At 42.5% G+C, this 20,455-nt stretch overlaps 1 protein-coding gene across 1 annotated transcript in view; it reads right to left on the bottom strand.

The window, feature by feature from the left end:
- TEX26 (testis expressed 26) overlaps positions 1-16,558 on the bottom strand; it is a 31,615-nt gene extending 15,057 nt beyond the window's left edge. Inside the window, exons 1-4 of the mRNA XM_013047009.2 lie at positions 16,407-16,558; positions 11,078-11,159; positions 6,390-6,555; positions 645-801 (exon numbers count right to left, since the gene is read on the bottom strand). Of these exons, the coding sequence (XP_012902463.1) occupies positions 645-801; positions 6,390-6,555; positions 11,078-11,159; positions 16,407-16,464 (463 nt within the window). The 5' untranslated portion in view covers positions 16,465-16,558. The remainder of the gene's footprint in view (positions 1-644; positions 802-6,389; positions 6,556-11,077; positions 11,160-16,406) is intronic.
- Positions 16,559-20,455: the final 3,897 nt, after the last annotated feature.

Raw genomic sequence — 20,455 nt, 5'->3', positions numbered from 1 at the left:
GCCTTTGGCTTGGATCATGATCCCAGGGTCCTGGGATCAAGCTCTGCTTCAGGTTCCCCGCTCAGCTAGAAGCCTGCCTCTCCCTCTTCCACTCCCCCCTGCTTGTGTTTCCTCTCTTGCTATGTCTTTGTTAAATAAATAAATAAAATCTTAAAAAGAAAATAGCAGTATATGCATATAATTTTAAAATATAGAGGATTACATAAGAAATAGTCAAAAGGATTGAACTGATTATCAATGGGGTCAAAGAATGGCTGTTATTTTGTAATAAGCCCTTATGCTATTATTTGATTTCACTGTATACATGCATTAGTTTAATAGAAGTACGTTTCAATTTTTAAAAATAACAATAACTGGAAACAGCATGTTTAACTTGACCACTTCATCTTCTCCAGGTTCTTCCATCCTCGTTTTTCAGGCCCAGGAAGGCTGTCCCTTCAGGCTACATGTCCTATTGCGTGTACCCACAGCATTTTCCACGTGGTGCACCTTTTCATACTTGACTGTCTTTGTTTACCAAATTACCTTTTTCTGTGTCTGTATTGTGAGTTCCTTGAAAGAAGACACCACATCTGGGGTGTTCACCACAGCAACTCCAGTGCACAACACGTAAGCAGGAAAAGGAGAAAAATGAACACGTTTACCTTTTGCTTTGTCCACAAAATCTCTTCTAGTATTGGAAACAAACTGATTTGATATTGCCTTCCTAACCTCTTCCTCTGTAGCAGTGATTTTCCAAGGGAGATAGCTCTTTATTGATGCCGCAGGTTGACCTTGAGGTAGTGTCCAGGAAAAGAATTCCTATGAATACAAACACAGTTTTTAAGAAAATCCATATGGGTTCCCCAATTGAATGAAGACTCTGAATATCTGTGTGTACATATTCCTCTGGGTCCTTTACACCCCGCTGCCACACTGCATTGTTTGCAGGAGTCTTGTCAACAGGAACCAACAATTTATGCAGCTGTAACACAGGTACTTTGTAATTTCTTTGACTTTTTCATATTGAGACAAGAAAAAGTGACTGCAAAGTCCAAAGAGTTGTACTTGCAAACAGAAATCTCCAGCCAAGACCAGAGGAGAAGACTCATGCTAGCTTTGGCTCTAAGAGCCCAAGCAGATAGCTGCTGCCTCCCCTCAGAGCCCTAAGTTTCGAGACACACCCAGCCACCCATGGAGAGGCCTCAGAATGAGCATGTAGGAGGGCAGAGGGCAGGCTCTCTCTTTGTCTGCAAAGAAATTTTATGATCATGAAACTTGAAACCTCCAGCACCTCTTTCCATACCCCACTCTTTCATAACCTTGCTTCCTACTTCCCTGAGAAAACTGAAGCCTCTGATGAGAACCTCCACACACAGGCCACCACACCACCCAGCCACCACATCTGCTCTCACTTATGCTGTGATGGGAATGGAGCAGCAGGTGCTCTTAGCAGGGCCCACTGTGTCTGGTACACCACAGTCCACTGCGTTTAGCCCACACTGGCCCATGACCCCCAAAATTCTCACTCCTCTCTTGCAACTTCCATTTCTCCCTCTGTTGGGGTCATAGTTGCCAATATCCAAGCTTGCCTTCATTTCTCTTAGAAAGGAAAACTCTCTCTTCACCCTATCTTCCATTCTAGTTATTAAGGTGTTACTCAGTCTGCCTTTTACTGAAATTCCCCCAAAATAGTTACATATATTCCCTGTCCCCAAAATGTGTCTTTAAAGTGTCTTTTAATCTTCAGGGTCCCTCTCCGTTCCCTTCTTTCCCGTATAATCTATTGAAGGAAAAAATGCCATTTGATGTGAAGAGGTTCCCTCTCTCTGGATTGTGTGGAATGCATACACATTATGCAGGTTAACAAGTTCCTCTGTTCCCTGTATTTCCTGTAATTGGCAGCTAGATCCAGACTGACTTACACATGGGACAAATCCCTTTGGCAAGACTGTATGTGGCAAGAAGGATCATAACATATAGCTGTTTCTCTTTGTGTGATGTTATCAGCTATTGATGCTTAATGCCTAGATTAGTGGATACAAAGAGGTGATATTCCATCATTTCTTTTTCATTTATTAGCTAGAATATGCTTATAAAGAGACATTTTCCCTCATCTACCATTTAGCTTACCTGTGGCATAGCTCATATAGATAAGGCAGAAAGAAAAGCTTGATCTTTCCCCCTTTGTCAGTTTTTAAGGTAATGAATTGGGTTTTTATCATCCTCTGAAAGTGTCACCAGTTTGTGTGTGTGTGTGTGTGTGTGTTTACAGAACTCACAGATCTAAGCATATTCGATGTGTTTCAATCTATTGCATATATTATCCTTATAGAAGCTCAAATTGTTTTTGGCCTGTAGGTACTTCTTTAATTTTAATATAACTCTAGTAGTTTTTTATGGTTTTTTTTTGTTGTTGTTATGTGGCATGGCAAGATGTTCCAGACTCATCTTACACATTTCCCACACCAAATCTAGACTCAGCCAGTTCCTCAAGAAGCTTTCCATCTCACACTAACCAAGCATTCTTCCACCACAACTGCTCTTGTCAAGGCAACCAAGGAACTCCATTCTGCTAAAATCAATGGCCAACTCTATCCTCATCTTCTTTGACCTACCAGCAGCATTTCACACAATGGTCAGTCCTTTTTCTTCATCTTGTTCACTTGGCTTCTAGTACAACACACTCTGTTGGGTTTTCTCCTTCACAACTGGCTGCCCCTTCTTCAGTCCCTTTCGCTGCTTCTTTCACTGGCCTCTTAAAAGTGAAGCGCTCCAAGTTTTGGTCCTTGAACCTCTTCTCTTTTCTAGCTTAATGATCTCATCCAATCTCATTTTATTTCACATACAAAGACTCTTACTTATCTATAGCTTAGACCTCTCCTTCAACTCAGATCCCTATATCAACGTCCTCCTGTATGTGTGCTCTTACAAGCTTAGATACCTCTAACTCCACATTCCCATGCCTGAACCCCTGAGCATACCCCTCAGTCTTGAATATTCTACATTTCAGTTAATGATCCCTCCAACTTTGCCACTCTTTAGACCTAAATCCCTGAAGTCATTCTTGGTCCATCTCTTTGCTTCCCATTCCACATTCTTTACATCAGAAAACCTTATTTGCCTATGAAATATATTTAGAATTTAACCATTTCTCCCAACCACTCCTAACACCCTAGTCTGACTGAGCCATCAGCATTTATCTCCTGGATTATTGCGTTTGCCTCCTAACCAATATCTCAACTTCCACATCTACTCTCTGATAGTCTACTCTTGGCCAGGGCACTCCTGTTAAAGTATAATCACGTGACCCCTCTTCTCAGAATCCTGCAGGGGCTCCTCATATGTTTCAGAGTCATTGTCACCGTCCATGTGCAATGGCCTATAGGACTCTTACATGATTTACTTCCCCCAACTCAGCACACCTCTATCCCTCATTCCCTCCCAAACCCCTCCTCCTCTTTGTTTTCTGTCCTCACCTCCTCCTCCTTCTCCCTTATCCATCACACTCCATCCACAAGGACTTCCTCCCAATTCCTTAAAACACCAGACATGCTCCTGTCTTAAGGCTTTGCCTTTGAAAGAGAGAGAGGTTCTCTCCCAGATATCAGCATGGCTATTCTCTCTCACCTCCTCCAAGTCTTAGTGTGAATGTCACCATCTAAACAACACATCCCCAAATTATCCCACCCCAAATTGCAAACCCTTCCCCCACCCACTCCACTCTAGATCCCCTTTACTCTCTTCATTTTTTTCCATAAAACCATCCCTTTCTAATCTTTTATGGCACATTACAGTCTGCCTGGTTGTTATATTTATAATCAGATGTCGTCTCCCCAACTAAAGTGTAAGCTCCACAAAGATAGGGGTGTTTTCCTGTTTTGTTCACTGCTCCATCCCCAGGCTCAGAAGAGAGTCTGGCCCATACTAGGCACTCAGTAAATATTGGTTGCTTACATAAGTAAATAAATAGGTAGTACACATAACTATCCACTGCCTGAAGACTTTGCCCTCCCAGTCACTGGCAAGCCCGGCTAAGTTGTTTTTTTCCAATATCCTGAATGGGACTTGCAGTCACCAGTGACTTCCGGTGGGACACTCCGCAGATAGCAGAGACAAGTTACATGATGATGGAACACTCGTGTGTCCCTTTCCCAGGCATTTCAGATACCCATCTTTCAGGCTTTCCTCTGGGGCTGCTCCTTTGTCTCAATTTACAGCTTCTTTCTTCACCCTGTACCTCAAACCTAGGGATGATGAACCCAGGGCTTCATCAGGCACACACATCTGTATCCCCATCCTGGTAGTGCTAGTCCTCTGAGGCAACACTCACCCACCCCTAGCCTGTTTTCCACCTGACTGCCCACACTTGGATGCATCCCTATTTTCACCAATATATCAGCCGGCCCTTGTTTCTCACCACCCCCCCCCTTTTTTTTAAATTTATTCGATAGACAGAGATCACAAGTAGGCAGAGAGGCAGGCAGAGAGGGAAGGGGAAGCAGGCTCCCTGCTGAGCAGAGAGCCCGGGGCTCAATCCCAGCACCCTGGGATCATGACCTGAGCGGAAGGCAGAGGCTTTAGCCCACTGAGCCACCCAGGCGCCCCTCTCACCACCCTTTCCTGGAAGGAGCTCCCAACACCAGTCTACATTTTAACTCCCAGGACAATTGTTCTTTAGAAGCAAATCCTGTCTGTTAGCAGAGCGGGAGCATCTGCTAGTCTCATCCTAGTTCAGGCCCTGAGCCACAGTCAAAACCATTCAACAAAAACAATAAATGGCAGAGCAAGAGGGCTCAGCAGAGTAAACAATGCAGCACGCCCTCAATCCAGGTCGAGGGGAAGAGCATTCACGTGCTGGAGCAGCTGCAGCCTGGTGTGGAACCCTCATTGTTTGAAAGTGTACAGGGCCATCTGCCTCACTATGCCCATTGGCTGAGAATGCACAGGACACCCAATCAGTCTATCTCTCCTTGGCTGGGAGCCTTCAACACACCTAAAGGGAAAATAAATGCTTGTGTGTGTATGTGTGTGTGTGTATGTATACATACACAGTATAATATTGTAACTAATTGCTTTTCTTTAATTTTAAGATCTCAAAGCAAATATTTAAGGGGTAAATTCATTAAAATAAATGGGTGCCATGAAGAACCAAGTTAAATGGGGTATGTATGTTCTAATGACTCCCAAGTCTACATCTACAGCTCTCCTCTCCCACACAGACTCCAGACCTGTACATGCAATTGCTCGTTGGACAAATTTTCAATCAACATGTCTTCAGCTGAACTCACATTTCTCCCATGCCCTTTCACATCAAACTTGGTCCTTCCCACGTTCCAGCTCAGCAAAAAACAACAGCTTACACCCAGCCATCCAAGCCAAAACCAGAAACGTTATCCTTCATTCTTTTCTCTTCCTTGTCTTTTAGATCTTTTCAGTCACCAAATCCTTCCCATTCTACCACCTAATGTCTATTGATTGCATCCAGGTGCCTTTCCAAGGGAAAGCCAAGTAAATGAAATCCTTTACTATAGTTGAGCATTGCTTTCTATGGTAGAAGAAGGGTATATTGTGCTCAGAAGAGAGTCTATTTCCATCTAGAGAAGAAGGGAATTAGAGACAGCTCTCTTTAAGCTGCATCTTAAAGAATGTATACGTTTCTTTGGTGGACAGGAGAAGGGATTCTAGATAAACAAGATGACAAAAGATCTTGGAGTTTGAGAACGCATAATGCCAAACACAAATACTTGTGAGTGCCAGCATTATTGACAATAACCAAAAGGTGGAAACAACCCAGATGTCCATCAATGGAAAAATGAATGAACAAACTTGGTATACACATACAATAGAGAATTATTCAACCATAAAAGGGAACCATAAAAAAGAATGAAGCACTGATAGATGATACAGGGTAGATGGACATCGAAAACATTATACTAAGTGCAGAAACCAAACATGAAGGGTCAAAATTGTATGATTCTCCATAAAAAATATCCAGAATAGGTCATCCACAGAGACAGAAAGTAGGTTCGTAATTGCCAGAGGCTAGGGAAGAAGGAAGCAGGAAGTAATTTCTTAATGGGTGTGGGGTTTCCTTTTGGATGATAGAAATGTTTTGGAATGAGATAAATGTGGTAGTTACAGAACATTACGAATGTACTAATTGTCAATGAATTCTTCATGTTAAAATGGCTAAAGTTATGCCCTGTGAATTTCAATTTTTAAAAAATCTTTTTAAAAATTTGGATGATAAGAAAGAAGTAGTTAGAAATAAATATGAGAAGGTAGGCAAAAAATAGTATAAGAAGGACCATAACTACAGATGAAGAATCTGGGATATATTTAGACTCTCATTCTTATGGATTACTGATACAGTATTAAATTAAATAGATATGTAGATATTAGCTTACTTGACTGGGGTGACATTTGTGTTTTCTGATTCCTCTTGAAGTCCCAATTTTGACCAAATCTTCTTTAGAATGTGATTTCCAAACATACTCATCATTGTACTGTGTCTGATTGGGAATAGGGTCACTAAGAGAATATGTATATCCTAGTCTTCTGATACTTTTTTGGCTATGGGAAAAGATAGTGGAAATCAGAATAAGGGATTAAATACCAAATCTCACAGCAGTACACATATCAAATACTTTTGCTTATAACTTTTTTTTTTTTTAAAGATTATCTGGTTCAACACTTGGTGCCAGAAATAATTTAATTTCCAGATTCCCTTGAAAATAATTTAATTCCCAGATTGGCCATTTGATACTAAGGAATTGTTTCTTTTTGAGCTGTGCCTTAGGACAGTTCTTCACAAACGTATGGGAAGACTAAAATGGAATTTAAAAGAACAGCCATCTGAAATTCAGTAATTTTTTCAATTAATTTTTTTAAAGAGCAGATACTCTCCCCTATAAATAGTACTTCAGTGTAATCAAATGCTTGGTGAAGAAATGTTTCTCTCTATGAAAGTATTCAAGTAATAAAAGGAAGATACAGAAGAACTGGGATATCACTAGTTTGCAAGGCCGTAATGAAATTATGCATTCAAGCAATGGTCACCAGTTCTTACCCACAGTTCAAGAGGAGGGTCCATCAGCTATCTTGTGCCCTGGATGGACATACATAACACCTATCTGGTGTTTTCATCAAAACACTCAGCTTGAATCAGATGAAGTCTTTGAAATAGTAGATTATAGGAAATGCATGAAAAGAGGAATATTTTAAACAACAGAGTGGGAGTGAAATCAGAAAAATCCAAAACAATGTCTGTTTCTTCAACAAAGAAATTCTCAGAAAAGAAAAAGAGGAGGAACCTATGCATTAAAGGAGGTTGAAAAACCATCACCAAGTGCAATGTGTAGAACTTATTTGGATTTAATTTCTAACTGACTCATTTTTGTTTTTTTTAATTATGAGACATTGGGGAAAATTTGCTGATTGGCCATTTGATACTAAGGAATTGTTTCTTTTTGAGCTGAGACAAAGGTATTGTTGCATATTTTTAAGGCACCCTTATCTTTTAGAGATACATAAAAGTAATATTTTGGATTAAAATGATATAATGCCTGGAATTTGCTTCAACATTATCCAGAGGGAAGGCGGGTGGAAGGTATACATAAAAAGTGTCAATGTGTTGATTATTATAGGTGGATAATGGCTAGGAATTTATTGTATATTCTTTTGTGTATATCTAAAATATTTCATATTGGCTTTTTCTTTAAAAAAGCCTGTGTTGGACTTAAAGAAGCCTGGGTTTCTTTAAAGACAGCCGAGGTACTGTCTTTAAGAAACCAAACATCTGGAAAGTGGGATACATCTGGATGATGGACTATTTTACTTATCGTTCAGATGTGTAGGCTCAGGTAGGACTGTGGTCCTGAATGAAAGTGAAGTCATAATATCTAACCATGATACAAGGGAGAGAGAAAGATGGGGGACAGAAAGCCCCTGGGTAGGTACGGAGGTTTATTTTCAGGCAGAGGCATGTTAAGAAAGAGTGCACTGAGAGATGGAGATCTGAAAATCAACTCCCTTAAAGCTATCTGTGCTGTGTTGCCTTTGGAAAATCTTCATGTGCTTTTGATGACTTCAGTTTCATTAAAATCCCATACCCTTACTTTGGGTTTGCCTTTGGAGGTCTGAGAGGGTGAGGAGGGCATGGGGAAAGGGGAGACAGAGGGAGTGCATTTCTCTAACCAGGACATGTGGTCAATGTGGGGATGTCCTGAATTTAGGTACACTGTAGAGTTCTGTGGCTAAGAGTAATGTCCAGTTTTTCATTTCCTAACCATTACAGAATGCTCAGTCCTCTTTAAGGAGAACCCTCTGAGAAGAGAGCAGAGAATACAGAGTGCTTCAAATGACTCTTTGCCCCACACATTTAAAGTTAAAGATTTTTTTCAGTTTAAAAAAACAATCCCTAGGACATGTCATTAGCTAGAAAGAAGAGTATCTCTGAACAGGTGAAGTAGTACAGGATGGCAATCCTGATACTTTGGAACACAACTCGGATCTTTTCTCAGATTAGCAAATTTGAAAGATTCACTAGGTAAAACCGATACACAAAAATTTTGTTATTTTTTTCCTTCAGATTTTTGTATCCGTCATTCAATTGGGTACTTAAGTCTTTTTTTTTAACCCAAACATATTATGAAATATTTAATCCAGTACAGCCATTCCTCATTTTATCTATATTGTAAAATATGTAATGACATATGGCAGTACATGCTGGCTTGCCAGATCAATTAATTTTCAACAGGTAGAACTTTCTCTCTCATTAAATGCATAGTAAATGTTTCATTTGTATCTATAAGAGAAGATGGGTATTAGCTCAATCTATTGTGGCAATCATTTCACAATGTATGTAAATCAAACCATCACACCGTATGTCTTAACTTATACAGTGATGTATGTCAATTGTTCCTCAACAAAATTGGAAAATATATATTAAACAAGTTTCTCCCAAGTGAAAGAACAACTGATGTAATTTAATAGTCACGTATTAAGATGTAGCTTTTCAGAATACTTCTCCAAAAATGAGTTAGGGAATAACTCAATAACTGGATGGCATATCATCTAATTATTTCCTTTCAATAAAACCAAAAGACTAACCCAACCAAGTTGTCAGCTGCTCAGTCATAAAAACCGCCTTATAATTTCTGGCATATAACTTAGAAAGAGTTCAAAGTCTTGAATGACAACACCACACTTAACTCCTTTCATTCACATCTACTTATTTACATGAACCAGTTTGCTCAACACTAGAATTTATAAATTGAAAAATAAGCATGAGAAGTAGAAAAAAAATGGATGCTGAATGCAGTTCCATTCCAAAAATAACACTTTAAACTGGATACATAAATTAATTGCAAACAGAACAGTCACATTTATCTCGTTAAGTTACAATTCCAAAGAGCTTACTTTTTGTGTTTAGTAATTATTAACATTTGTAATATATTTATTGCTTTGAGCAACTGTGTACTAAAAATAATTACGGTAACTCAATACATAGGGTCACATAACATGTTTAAAAATTAATTTTAATTAATATACTAAAATAGTTTCAGCAAAGTATAATGCAGTGATCAATAAATTGCTTTCAAACACAAAATATATTACAGCAGGGTAAGAGTCTATGCAGGAAGTGGAGTGGAATAAGAGCTCAAGAAGCAAAAGGAATGAAATAAATGGTCTATTGAAGAAGAGTTTGTGTATTTTTTAAAAAGATCATAGTAAGTATCGGTAAGTTAAGGTGTTTAGGTTACCCATTGGCTATATATTTTTTTAATGACTTCATAGTTTTAGTTTAAATTGTCAATGTATAGGATGGGCTATGCAATTCGTCTTTCAGAATCATTTGAATTTATAATGAAAAGTTTTCCGTGAACTTAAAAAATACGCGAATTTGAAGACCACTGACCTAGACTCCATTAGTACCCATTTGTTTTTGGCTTTTATCCCAAATGTTTCTTCTTGAGACAACTGTTACTGACTGGGAAGCTGGCATGATCATTACCATGAGATGATAAATCTCCCGGTTAGAGGACATAATGTAACTCAGTGGGATAGCCAGGAAGTCAGACATCAAGAGTCTTGTGGGCCTGTAGTGTTTGAAAGTCTATCAGATATTATGCTGGGAGAAAAATTAATGAAAATTTTTGAGTAACTTCTTGATGCTAGGCACTGTTCTAGTGCCTTCATTTCATCCTCAGAACCACCACCTGAGGCAGGGATCATCACGCCAAATTCACCAACCACAAAACTGAGCCATAGATGGCTTGTTACCTGCCAAAGGTAGAAGAGATAGTAAGGGGAGGAGCATGGAGCAGAGGCTAAAACCCATTTCTGCCTGACTCTTCAGCCACGTCTTGCCCATACCCCATATGACTTCTCAACAATTCAAACTCTTAGAGTGAAAAGATCCTCTTTATTGGAAACAGTTCACACAGGCAGGTGAAGTGTCTCCATGCTGATTTCCCACCCACTGTGGATGCAAGGAATGATGACAGGGCTGTCCTGCCCCCACTCTCACTCACCCACTAACGAGCTTAAAGAGGCAGCTGATGGACAGAAATTCTCACCACTCACAATTCAGGTGGAAATGGAGAAGCTGCAAGCCATCTGAGGAAGCAGTAAGTGGAGAAGTGAAGATCAGGGTGAGCGGGTTATGGCCATCCAGCTTCCCAGAGCAGCATTGGTGATAGAAGTGCTAACTGTTCTTCATCTGGCCATTCATTCAATAGTCACCACCTGCCTACTAGGTACTAGGTAATAGATTCAATTCATACTCCACGTTTAGGTAGCACAATTCCGTTAACCTATATACTGGCTCTGTTGTAAAGCATGACCTACAGTGACTTTATGAAGGATCCATATGTTCCTTTTCTTAGTTCTCCTGTAAGAGGTCTGGATACTGTCTTAAGGGGGGAGGCTATCTGGTGCTTGGAGAAGCACCGTGTATGCAATAGGCTCTTCGTGCAGACATTTTTATAAGCCTTCTCTGATTACTCTTTCTCTTGGCTTTGGACTTGGAATAATAGAATTCTGGTGAACAGTTTAAGGTGTGTACATCAACCCGACACAAATTGGGATCTACCGAATTAAAGCAGGCACGGCTCCGGTCTTCGGTGTGTATGCGGTCCTCATGGTGGTGGCATAGGAATCCCAGGTGGTGTCACCTGTCAAAAAGACGACAAACCAGTTTGAAATGTGGCAAACCAGAATATTTCCATTATATGTTGTTTTAATAATTAAAATAATTTTGCAAAAGAAAACAATTTTTGGATAGTGATTGAAAGTCTAAAGGAACAGTGGCCAACTTATGGCCTCTTATAGGAAAGGGGAAAGCTCAATCAAATGATCTGAGTTCCTCCCTAAAGAGAAACAGGTCCATTGTTTTTTCTGATAACTCATACATGCTATTTTAAAGTGTTCAGGAAACCCCTAAAAATATAAAACAGAAAGTTTTTTGACCTGTTATCACTTTAAGGTGCCCACTATGACTTTAGTGACCAGCTTCCCACACATTGTAGAAGATCCAACTATACACACATGACGTGATTTTACACAAGGTTCACATGTCCCGTTTTATCCTGGGCACATGCTCCTCTCTCCTTCCTCCCTCTGTTCCTTGTCACTCTCCTCCTCAGCCCTCCTCCCACCCCATGTGAACAACAGTGCTGGTTTCTTCCCATGCTTTAACATCTGCTGATACAATGACCTAGAGATTTATAAATACTTTGACATTGGGTTTTAGTTTTCACCATCTTGTTTTACAAAAGTGGCCTCCTAATTCATCATCATCTCTCTTTGTCACAGAATGGTGTCCTACGGGAAAGCGCTCCAACTCATCAGGAGAAGCTCTAATGGATTCTTGCTCATGACGGCACCAGATTCCACAGCGCAGGTGAGCGTGGGTGGGATCAAGAGAGGAGCAGGGCCGGAGGAGACCAGTCCAAAGGCCTTTGACATACGAGCGTCAAGAGGTTGGGGAGAAGGAGAATCAGAGGAGGAGGCCGGCAGAGGAGAGCAGTCAGCAAGAGTACGTGGTGTCCTGAAGGCCACAGGAAGGAGGGATTTCCAGGAGGCAGGGGGTAAGGATGGCCTATGGCAAATGTGGGGGACTGGGTCCACAAACACAGAGAATTAACCCTGGGGCACATGCTCACAACAACAGAATATAACTGCCCTAACCTCCCATTGTCCACAAAGTGCCACCCCACTTCTTGGGAGTAAAGATTTTAAATTTAACTCAGTTGTTCTCTCATTCTTCCTACCTGGGAAATTCACCTGTTACGCTTTTACATAAATAAAAGTGTATTCAGACATGAAACTTCATGTCTGTGGTCTGGGGTCTAGCTTCTCTCCGCTAGACCCCCACGGCCACCTCATTGCCTGTGGTGTTCCCACTTGCGCATCCTAAATACAATTGCTATAAAGTATTCTTCTCGAATCCATCTTCAGTTCCCAAAGAATCCTAAAATCTCTATGCACTGCCTAGCATATGGGGCCCTGACCAAACATTTAGATTTTGCTGTCTGTGTGTTTCTTTCTGTCTCATCTCCTCATCTCCCAACCAGCTCTTGTTCCCAATTTAACAGGCCCTTGCAGGCAGCCAGGCAGCTGGACCTGCTGCTCCGTGACAGTTTCCCCACCGCCTTCTCTCTGGCTGGGATTCACCTCCACCAGCTTCCCCCGTCTAACAAAAGTCTAGCCCCCGCACGCTCCACTCTGTGCTGCTGCTCACACACACTCCCGATGTCCCCGCCCAGAACCCACTCGACAAGAAACGACGTTCTTCTCTGACGCCGCTGCTTTAGTGAGAGTCGTTTCGTGCTTTCGAGCATTTTGTTCCAATTGTAGAATCGAACGTTCTTCGTTCAGAGAATTCCAAGTACGGACAAGTAAGTGGGAAGAAATTGGGAGGCAGAGCTGCTCTTAAAAGAAACCTTCCCCTAACCTGATTTGAACCTCGGAGGGAGACTCTTGGAAGGCTCAGGAAAGATCCTCTGCCCAGAGACCACAAATCATTTCACTCTCTCCTTCCTAAAGCAAACAGCACTAACCCAGGCCAGACCAATTTCCTGCTAGACCCACAACAGACCTCAAAAACCCTGGCAATACAACATCCAGGTAACATCTCCCCATCAATCACACAGGCAAGCCAGATCCACCTCCAGGTGTCCCTATCTGGGGCCTTTCCACTTCCTGAGGACAGCCTCCTATTGCTAAGATCTTATTCCAGAAGGCATCAGGTGCAGGAGAGGCCATGTCCATCTGCCTATAGGACCAGAGACCATGTGATCTTCCATCTCCCTAATTCTAACCTGCTTGGATGGCTAGAATGACAAGATGCACAATTGCTGGTACATCTTTCTGCAATTTTTTGTTTAATGACTTTTCTTACTGAAAGTCTTTATGTCAGCTCTGTGTCTGTGCTTCCTACTTCCATTGACACAGCTTCTGAAAATACAATGTTATTAGAATTAATCCTCTTCATTAACAGAAATAATAACTTTAAAATCTATAATCATAATATTCTAAAACACCGATTTCCAGAATGTGCCACTGCCTGCTTTTGCCTTTATTCTCATTAAGTACCTCGGTGTTTTCCCCTGTAACTCCGTGTCCACCTCTCTCAGGATTCTGTCTTCCTGTTTCTACCTTCTTTCATTTTCTGTTCCTTCTACAGTCAAGTCCGGAACCCCTCCCATGGACTAAGCTCCCTGGTAGGCCCTAGGACAGAGAGATCCTGTCCTGGTCTTGGGGAACCCCCAGGTAAGTAAGGAGACAGTGAATCTCCAGTGAGTACAAGCTAAGAGACTCGCTGTTATGCCATGTGCCATGGGAGTTCCCACAGAAGGTGCCATTCTTTCTGGCTGGATGAGAGAATGGGCATCGAGGGTGGGTCCTGGAGGTACTTCATAGAATAGGTAGCTTCTGAGCCAGGGCTTAAAGTAGGAGTTGGACAGGGACCACAGAAGGATGTGAAGTGAAGCATTTTTCAGAGGAAGGGGCATGAGATGTGAAAGTCTGAGACCTGGCGAGTGGCCTGATGTGAGCGAGGCAGGAGAAGACAGGTCTGCGAGGTCTGGTTTGCCCCACTTTACCCTGGCACTTTACCACCGCTGGAGGTAGTCACAATTATGAAAATGTATTATGAGGTTTTGAAAATATTATAAAATAGTAACTAGCCTGTGCATATTATATGACAGTTTACAGAGCATTTCCGCATATAGAAACTCGTATCCTCCACAATAGCCCTATAGGTGGGCAGGTATGAACAGTCCTTGATAATTCTAAGTTCGCCTTGCAAACCTGGGAGGATTAAAGGGAATGGTGGATTCAAGCATTTTGAGTAAGCTGAACAGGGACCCAAAAGATGCATCCACGTCCAAAACCCAGAACCTGGGAATGATACCAAATAAGGAAAAGGGGCCTTTGCAGACACAGCTGGATGAGGAGATCATGCTGGATTAGTGGCGGGCCCGGCCCTAAAGGCCATTTCACTGCCCTCATAAGAGGCAGAGGGAGATTCCACACAGAAGAGTAGGCGATGTGACCGTTGAGGTCCAGACACAGTGAGAAGCCCACAAGAAGGCTGACAGCCCCCAGAAGCTGCAAGAAGCAAGAAAGCCTTCTGCCCCCAAGCTACTGTTGGAAATGCAGCCATGCCAGCACCTTGATTTGGGACTTCTGGCCTCCAGAATGTGAAACAATACATTTCCTTTGTTCCAAGCCATCCGTTCATGGTTATTAATGGTGGTCCTTCAGACTAGTAACAGCAATGACAAGCCCATATCTAAGAATATAGTTCAATAGCAAGTACCCCATGGTAATCATTGCCAACCTCACCTTATTTTTGGACCAAAGCTAGGCAGTGACACCTCCGTCCCACCTTTTGGAGCATGACACTTTTAGTAGTGGAAGATGGAGTGGCACAGAGTGCCTGGTAGGGCCCCAAGATGGGGCAGAAAGAGTTAAACTTGCCCATGGGAAGGGGATCGTTGGGGCAGAATCAATGAGCCTTGCTGATCAAAGTAAGGTGTCAATGAAGCTGCCCTCCCTTCTCCCTTGAGCAGCAGGCACCCTTCTAATGGGCCTGCAAAGTCTAGGAGGACAAGGAGTATCATTTTGTACATATTAGTTCAAGGCCCTTCTGTGACATCCAAATGGAATTGTTTGATAGGCAGCTGGATACTTTGGTTCAAAAATTAGGAGTGAGTGAGATAGATTAGAAATCCAATGGCACATTTCGGTAGACTTGAAGCCTTTGGTAGGACATGACCACTATACGGAGGTCATAAATCAAGTAGAACTAATCTTGAATGACTCTCACATTCCCCAGACAAGAAGGAGGAGAGGAAGCAGTGAAAGAAACCCAGACAGGTGGCTGGAAAGAGAGGAAGAGATTCAAAAGGAATGTAGTGGGGAAAGCCTGGGAAGGAGGTCCTGCTCCCTGCCACTCTTTTTCGCCTGGTCATCATATAGAAATATATAAATCATATAGAAATATAGAAAGTGTTTTCAATATATTTTGTATGAATTAAGTATTTTCATTTTCTATCCTTAATTTTCAAAGGGATGAATGGACTGAAAATAAGCATTTCCTTCTTTCTGGCTGGTCTACAATTCTAGGGATTTTGCTGCTGAACCGTTCCCAACTGCTCTGTAGCCACCACGGAACCACAATTACCCAGCTAGAGGGCTGCAGTGGGTGATTATTGCCATGAGAAAGACCAGGAATGGAGCTGACTACACAGTAATCAGGCCACTCGCGTCACAGCTAGAATGGCTCTCCCTCCACTGTCACAAAAAGCTGACTGTGTAAACCGTCTGCCTTTGAATGCGAAATTAGCACGAAAAGCTCTACCTCTGTTAAATGCAAAATTCCATTGAAAGAGAAATCAACAAAGGTTAGGTGGAAGTGGCAGCTGAATGCCAAGTTCCCAGCCTCAGCTGTAGCCACGTGGGGGGGATGCTGCCTCTGCAGATCCACTAAGGGGGTCCTGCCTTCTGTGCTATTCCTAGATACTGCGTGGGGGTCAGGTCTACCCTGGGTCTGTTGTTTTCAGAGCGTCTGACCTCTGTACCTTCTTTGTCTTTGACCTCGTTCTCCTGGAAAGGCACTATTCCCTCCTTTCTGACATCTCCTCCTAGGCACTTCTTGGAGGGGAGTGGTGGGTTAAAAACACCTGAATGGTTTCGGGAGGGAATCTGCAGAAATTTTGGCAAAGGCTGTAGAAGGACAAGGTCATGAACATTTCATTCTCTCTGACTCCAAGACTAATCATGAATTGAGTCCCACCCATAAGAGAGAGGCAAACACCCTTGCAGACAAAAGCAGCCTTTGCTCTAGCGTACTCCGTTCCCAGGAAAAAAGCCCGCCTCCCCTGCCCCGCCAGCCGGAGGGTCTGCAGCCTTACTTGGCTGAATCTTGTGGCCCCCAGAGGGGCACGCGGCCTCGGGCCCAGGCTGTGCCATTCTTGCTCAAAAGAGGCCGTGACGGTGCCCTCTGTTGCAGCTGGTCTGGGTGCTGCGCACTGCGCAGGGCTCGCGGCTGCTTTGTGACGCGTCGCCATGGAGACGCGGGTCACTTCCGGCAGCTCGGAGGGGGGCGGGGGCGGACAGGTGCTGGAGGTGTAGGGCGAGCGCTTCATCAGGCAGGCTGGGGGGCCGGGTGCGGAAAGCAGAGACGTGTTCCCAGTAATATGGATTCTTACTTTCGTGCATTCCTCTAGTCCTTGCTCACAGTGAGCTTTCTTGAGCATTGTCTTATCTATCTGGAGAGAGAAGCAAAAAGACGAGTAGGTTGAAGAGAAAGTCGTATTGTCAGATTTGCAATCGCGAATTTTCATCTCTTCCTAACTTTTTTTTTTTTTTTTAAGATTTTATTTATTTGACAGACGGAGATCACAAGTAGGCAGAGAGGCAGGCAGAGGGGGAGCCAGAGGGGGAGGGGGAAGCAGGCTCCCCACAGAGCAGAGAGACCAAAGCAGGGGCTCGATCCCAGCACCCTGGGACCATGATCTGAGCCGAAGGCAGAGGCTTCAACCCACTGAGCCACCCAGCGCCCCTCTTCCTAACTTTCAACGTAAGTGACTGTGGCCAAAGTTGTCACAGATCTTTGGGCTAAGAAGGAAACAATGGTCAGGGATGGGTGTATGATACCTTTCTCCTCACCAGGAGAGGTTTCTGGCAGGAACGTTGCGTTTTGTGATGGCCAATGTAATTGTTCTATCTCCACAGACTCAATTGCGTCTCTCCTGGCCCCCGCGTGTGTGTGACAGTTTTTCCCAGAATGTTGAGGACCTTTTATCTTCATATTCTTGGCAACTACCTTACACATAGTAGGCACAATTGAATGCTTCTAGGCTAGGACACAGCTATTAGCCACCTGGATGCAAAGAAAAGAGAGGAAGTACTCATCAGAGACTGCTGGCAACATATTTAGAAAGCAATTTACAACTACTCCCTCTCTGCAAAAGGGTTATTTGAGAAAGTAGGACCTTAGGTGAAGGTGACGTTTAAAAATAGGAGTTTGTCAAAGGACACAGAACAGGCATCAAAGTAAACATCCTGAGTGCGTATGCAAGGTATTGCTTAAAAATTAAGAACTAAAGTAGAATTTTTTGAGAGGAGTCCTATCCGTATAATGGAACACATATAACACATTCTAGACTCTCAAATTTGATAGCTATGAATGGTGGTGAAGCACATAGAAGGTATAGAGTTCTGTGGGTGTTATTAAAAAAAATGAGTCTAAATTGGGATTTAGTAGTGGCATCTAAATGAGGAAAATAACACCCAATAACAGATTACTATCTGAAAATGGCTGAGCTAATTGGCATAGCATAATTTAAGAAAAATATTTTTTTAAAAAACAGAGCAGGGAGTCTATAGAATTTCAAAAGTGAATTCTTATTAATATCTTCCATTTGTCCCCTCTTAGGCAAGCTGTAAAATTGTGGCCCACACCCCGAATCAGGAGCTGGGAGAGCTCTTTGTACTTTCTATCTGGGGCCTTTGGCATCCAGCAGATACTTATCCCTGAGCCCCAATTTATCTGTAAAATGAGTATACCAGTGCCTGCCTTGCCAGGCAGTAAAGATGAATAATTCTAACAATAATTTATAAATTATAAAGCCACATAAACCTAAGGTATTGCTCTTTTGTCTTATTCCTATTCTGAGCCTCATTCTTTTTATAGTCTTTCATTCCTGCTTCAAAATGGATTTTTGGTACAAGTCCATTTTATCACGACCGTTATAGTGCTCTTCCTGCCTCTGAATTTGGGTTGCTTGAGGCAATCCCTTTCAATGATTAAGATGATTTTTTTTTTTTCCCCTTCCTTCTTTCCCTCAACAAACACTGCCTGTGCATGGAAAACGAGCTGTAGGATGCTATTAAGGGAAATGCCTGGATATTATGGGAGCTTGGGGAGTTCATCCTAGAACAGGAAATGCCTGATCTGAGTTCTCAAGGATGCCTAGGAGGCAACCAAGCGAGGGAGAGCTGCCACTAGGCAGAGCAAAGGACTGGGGGGACAGGGGACATCATGGGCTCAACACTGAGCCAAAGGTCTTGCTGGCCATGCTGGGAAGTTGGGCTTCCCCTGTGCAGGAGGACTATGCACTGTAGTGGGTTACAGCAACAGAGCAAAGGAACCAGGTCAGAAGCTTACATAAATCCCGGCCTCTTTTTCCAGGGGAAAGAGAAGCAAGGTAACCCCTACCAGAAAAAGTTAACCATTGAGAAATTAAGACATGCAGGTTACTAATATGCCTTTTACAGAGTTTTGAATTGATCAACAAATAATTTGAGAATTAATTTGTATAATTTCTATAATTGTATTATTACAATACAGATATGTATATTTGTATTATATGTATTATGAGTATATTTGTATATTATAATACAAATATGTATTGTATAATAATTTGTGTTATGAGTTGTATTGAACCGGCTAAATGTTAAATGGTTGTTTCCAATTCCCGGATATATACACACATACATCTACACACAGAGGGAACGCAACATGAAGGAGTAGCGACAGGTGGGTGGCAGAGAGAAGGGGCAGCACGGATAGAAACACCCAGCTTTTGCTGTGAAGAAGGAAGTCTCCAGCTGGAGGAGAGGGAGAGGTCAGGTAGGGAGCTAGTACTCAAACGAGAGAGGAGAAGCCAAGTGTGCAGTTCGTAGGTAAGAAACCGAGAGAGATGGGAGCTTGCCTGCCGCTGTAGAAAGAGCAGACGGGGCCCAGATCTGGACAAGACAGATGTGCTCCTCCTCAAAACAGGCCTGCCCACACCACCTGGGCATCTTGGGAACACGGATTCTGACTCAGTAAGTCAGGAGGGGCCTGAGATTCTGTTTTTCTGACAAGATCCCCACATGGTTCATAAAGTTGGAGCTGGACCTAGCCGGGTGCTAGAACAAACCTCTGCATCACCCAAGAACTTGTTAGAACGCAGACCTACTGAATTAGAGTGTACAGCTTAGTAAGACTTCCAAGGGTTTCCTAGGCACATTCAAGTTGGGGAGGCTCTGCTCCAGGAACTACAACAGGCAAGGATGTCTCCCAAATGAGAAGGAGAATGGGAAATTAGTTGATAGGAGAATTCAAAGAGCAAGCCAACAAAGGATGTGTAAAAGATTCAGGGACTGCTTCCAAAAGCCTGGGAGAGGTCACAGATGATCTTCAGGTTTACCCAAGTACTTTGGATATGGATATACTGAGTGAAGTTTCTCCAGTTTAGCACATTTCGGTGAAAGTATTTCTATTACTCAGTAATAGGCAATGCTTTTATTCAAGTGTCTTCATATTTATATATATATATATATATACATATATATACATACATACATATATATGTATATATATATTGATTTTCTCCTTTGTTTTAGCTGATTCATTAATCTGTAAAATATTTTCTCAATTTCTGTGATGGAGTCTGTATTGTCCACGGTTTTCTAGAGAAACAAACCAATGGTGTGTGTATGTGTGTGTGTGTGTGTGTGTGTAGAAAAAGAGAGAGAGAGAGACTTATTGCATTTTAACTAATCGGCTCACACCATTGTGCAGTCTGATAAGCCCAAAAGCTGCGAAGGAGGGCAGCAGGTAGGGGTCCCCAGGCGGAGCGGACATTGCAGTTCAAGTTTGAAGGCCACCTGTGCAGAATCTTCTCTTGCTCAAGGGAGGTCAGTCTTTTGTTCTGTTCAGGCCTTCAGTTGATGGGAGAGGGGCACTGATATTGCAGGGGGCAAGTCTGCTTTACCTAAAGCCTGCCAATTTAAATATTAATCTCATCCAAAAATACTCTCCTAGAAGTATCAAGAATAATGTTTGAGCACCATGGCCCAGCCAGACTGACACATAAAATTAGCCATCACAGGTCCAGATCTTTCTGAAGTCATTGAATTCCTATCTGCCGCTCAGAGGGGCTGTTGTTAAGCAGTCAAGAATGTTGGCTAT

This window comes from Mustela putorius, unplaced genomic scaffold (assembly GCF_011764305.1).
Source record: "Mustela putorius furo isolate JIRA1106 unplaced genomic scaffold, ASM1176430v1.1 tig00003942_pilon_pilon_pilon, whole genome shotgun sequence".
NCBI lineage: Eukaryota > Metazoa > Chordata > Mammalia > Carnivora > Mustelidae > Mustela > Mustela putorius.
Note: the sequence above shows the minus strand (reverse complement) of the source record. Positions and strands in the feature narration are given on the sequence as shown.